At 49.2% G+C, this 758-nt stretch overlaps 1 protein-coding gene across 1 annotated transcript in view; it reads right to left on the reverse strand.

The window, feature by feature from the left end:
- Nucleotides 1-204, reverse strand: part of LOC104293975 (BPI fold-containing family B member 4-like) — a 7,802-nt gene extending 7,598 nt beyond the window's left edge. The window contains exon 1 of the mRNA XM_009893530.1: nucleotides 99-204. Coding sequence (XP_009891832.1) covers nucleotides 99-204 — 106 coding nt within the window. The remainder of the gene's footprint in view (nucleotides 1-98) is intronic.
- Between the last annotated feature and the right edge of the window lie 554 nt (nucleotides 205-758).

Raw genomic sequence — 758 nt, forward strand, 5'->3', positions numbered from 1 at the left:
TGATGGGGCTGTGCTGGTACCACGGTGTCAACCCCCTAAGGACCACGGGTCAGTTCCTTTTTCCCAGGCACCCCCTACAAGGAGGCAGAGTGACTCACCATCACTTAAAACACCTTTGTTGAGCCTGAGGACGGCATCTTTTGGCTGGCTTAGTGATGGGGTCAGCAGCGCATACAAGAGGGCGATGCCCAGAGCCGGTGGCATGGTGTCTTCTGCTCAGCTGGGAGTGCTGTGGGCGCTGGCAGGATCTGGGGGAGGACGATGGGAAAAGAACGGAAATAGGCTGGGCGACCCCCTGGAGATGAAGGGGAGTTGGCTATTTCGAGCTGGGTGAAAATTTTTCAGTGAATAGAAAACATGAGCTTTAGGAGGACCAAAACAGTTCACGAGTTAGAGCCACGTTCGGCAAATACACCTGGACACACACACAAAGGGGGTGTCTGTACGCACATCTGCAGGGACATTTTCCAGCGAGCTTCTGCACAACGCCAGCACCTGTTTGCTTATTCCTATTTACAAGCACCCCGGGCAACCTGCTCCTTTCCATCCCTGGTCACCGTGACATTAATTTTAAACTTATAGTACGAAATTGTTACTCATAACCCACAGACTAACACTGAGCTCCCCTCACTAATAACCACCCTGTAAATGGGTATGCAAATTAATGATGCAATTATACAAGCAACTCACATTCGGAATAGAGCCTTTCTTTTTAAAATGGCATGGTTTAACCTTGTGTCAATAAAAACAGTTACAAC

The sequence above is a fragment of the Charadrius vociferus genome, unplaced genomic scaffold, assembly GCF_000708025.1.
Source record: "Charadrius vociferus isolate BGI_N301 unplaced genomic scaffold, ASM70802v2 scaffold259, whole genome shotgun sequence".
Classification (NCBI taxonomy): Eukaryota; Metazoa; Chordata; class Aves; order Charadriiformes; family Charadriidae; genus Charadrius; species Charadrius vociferus.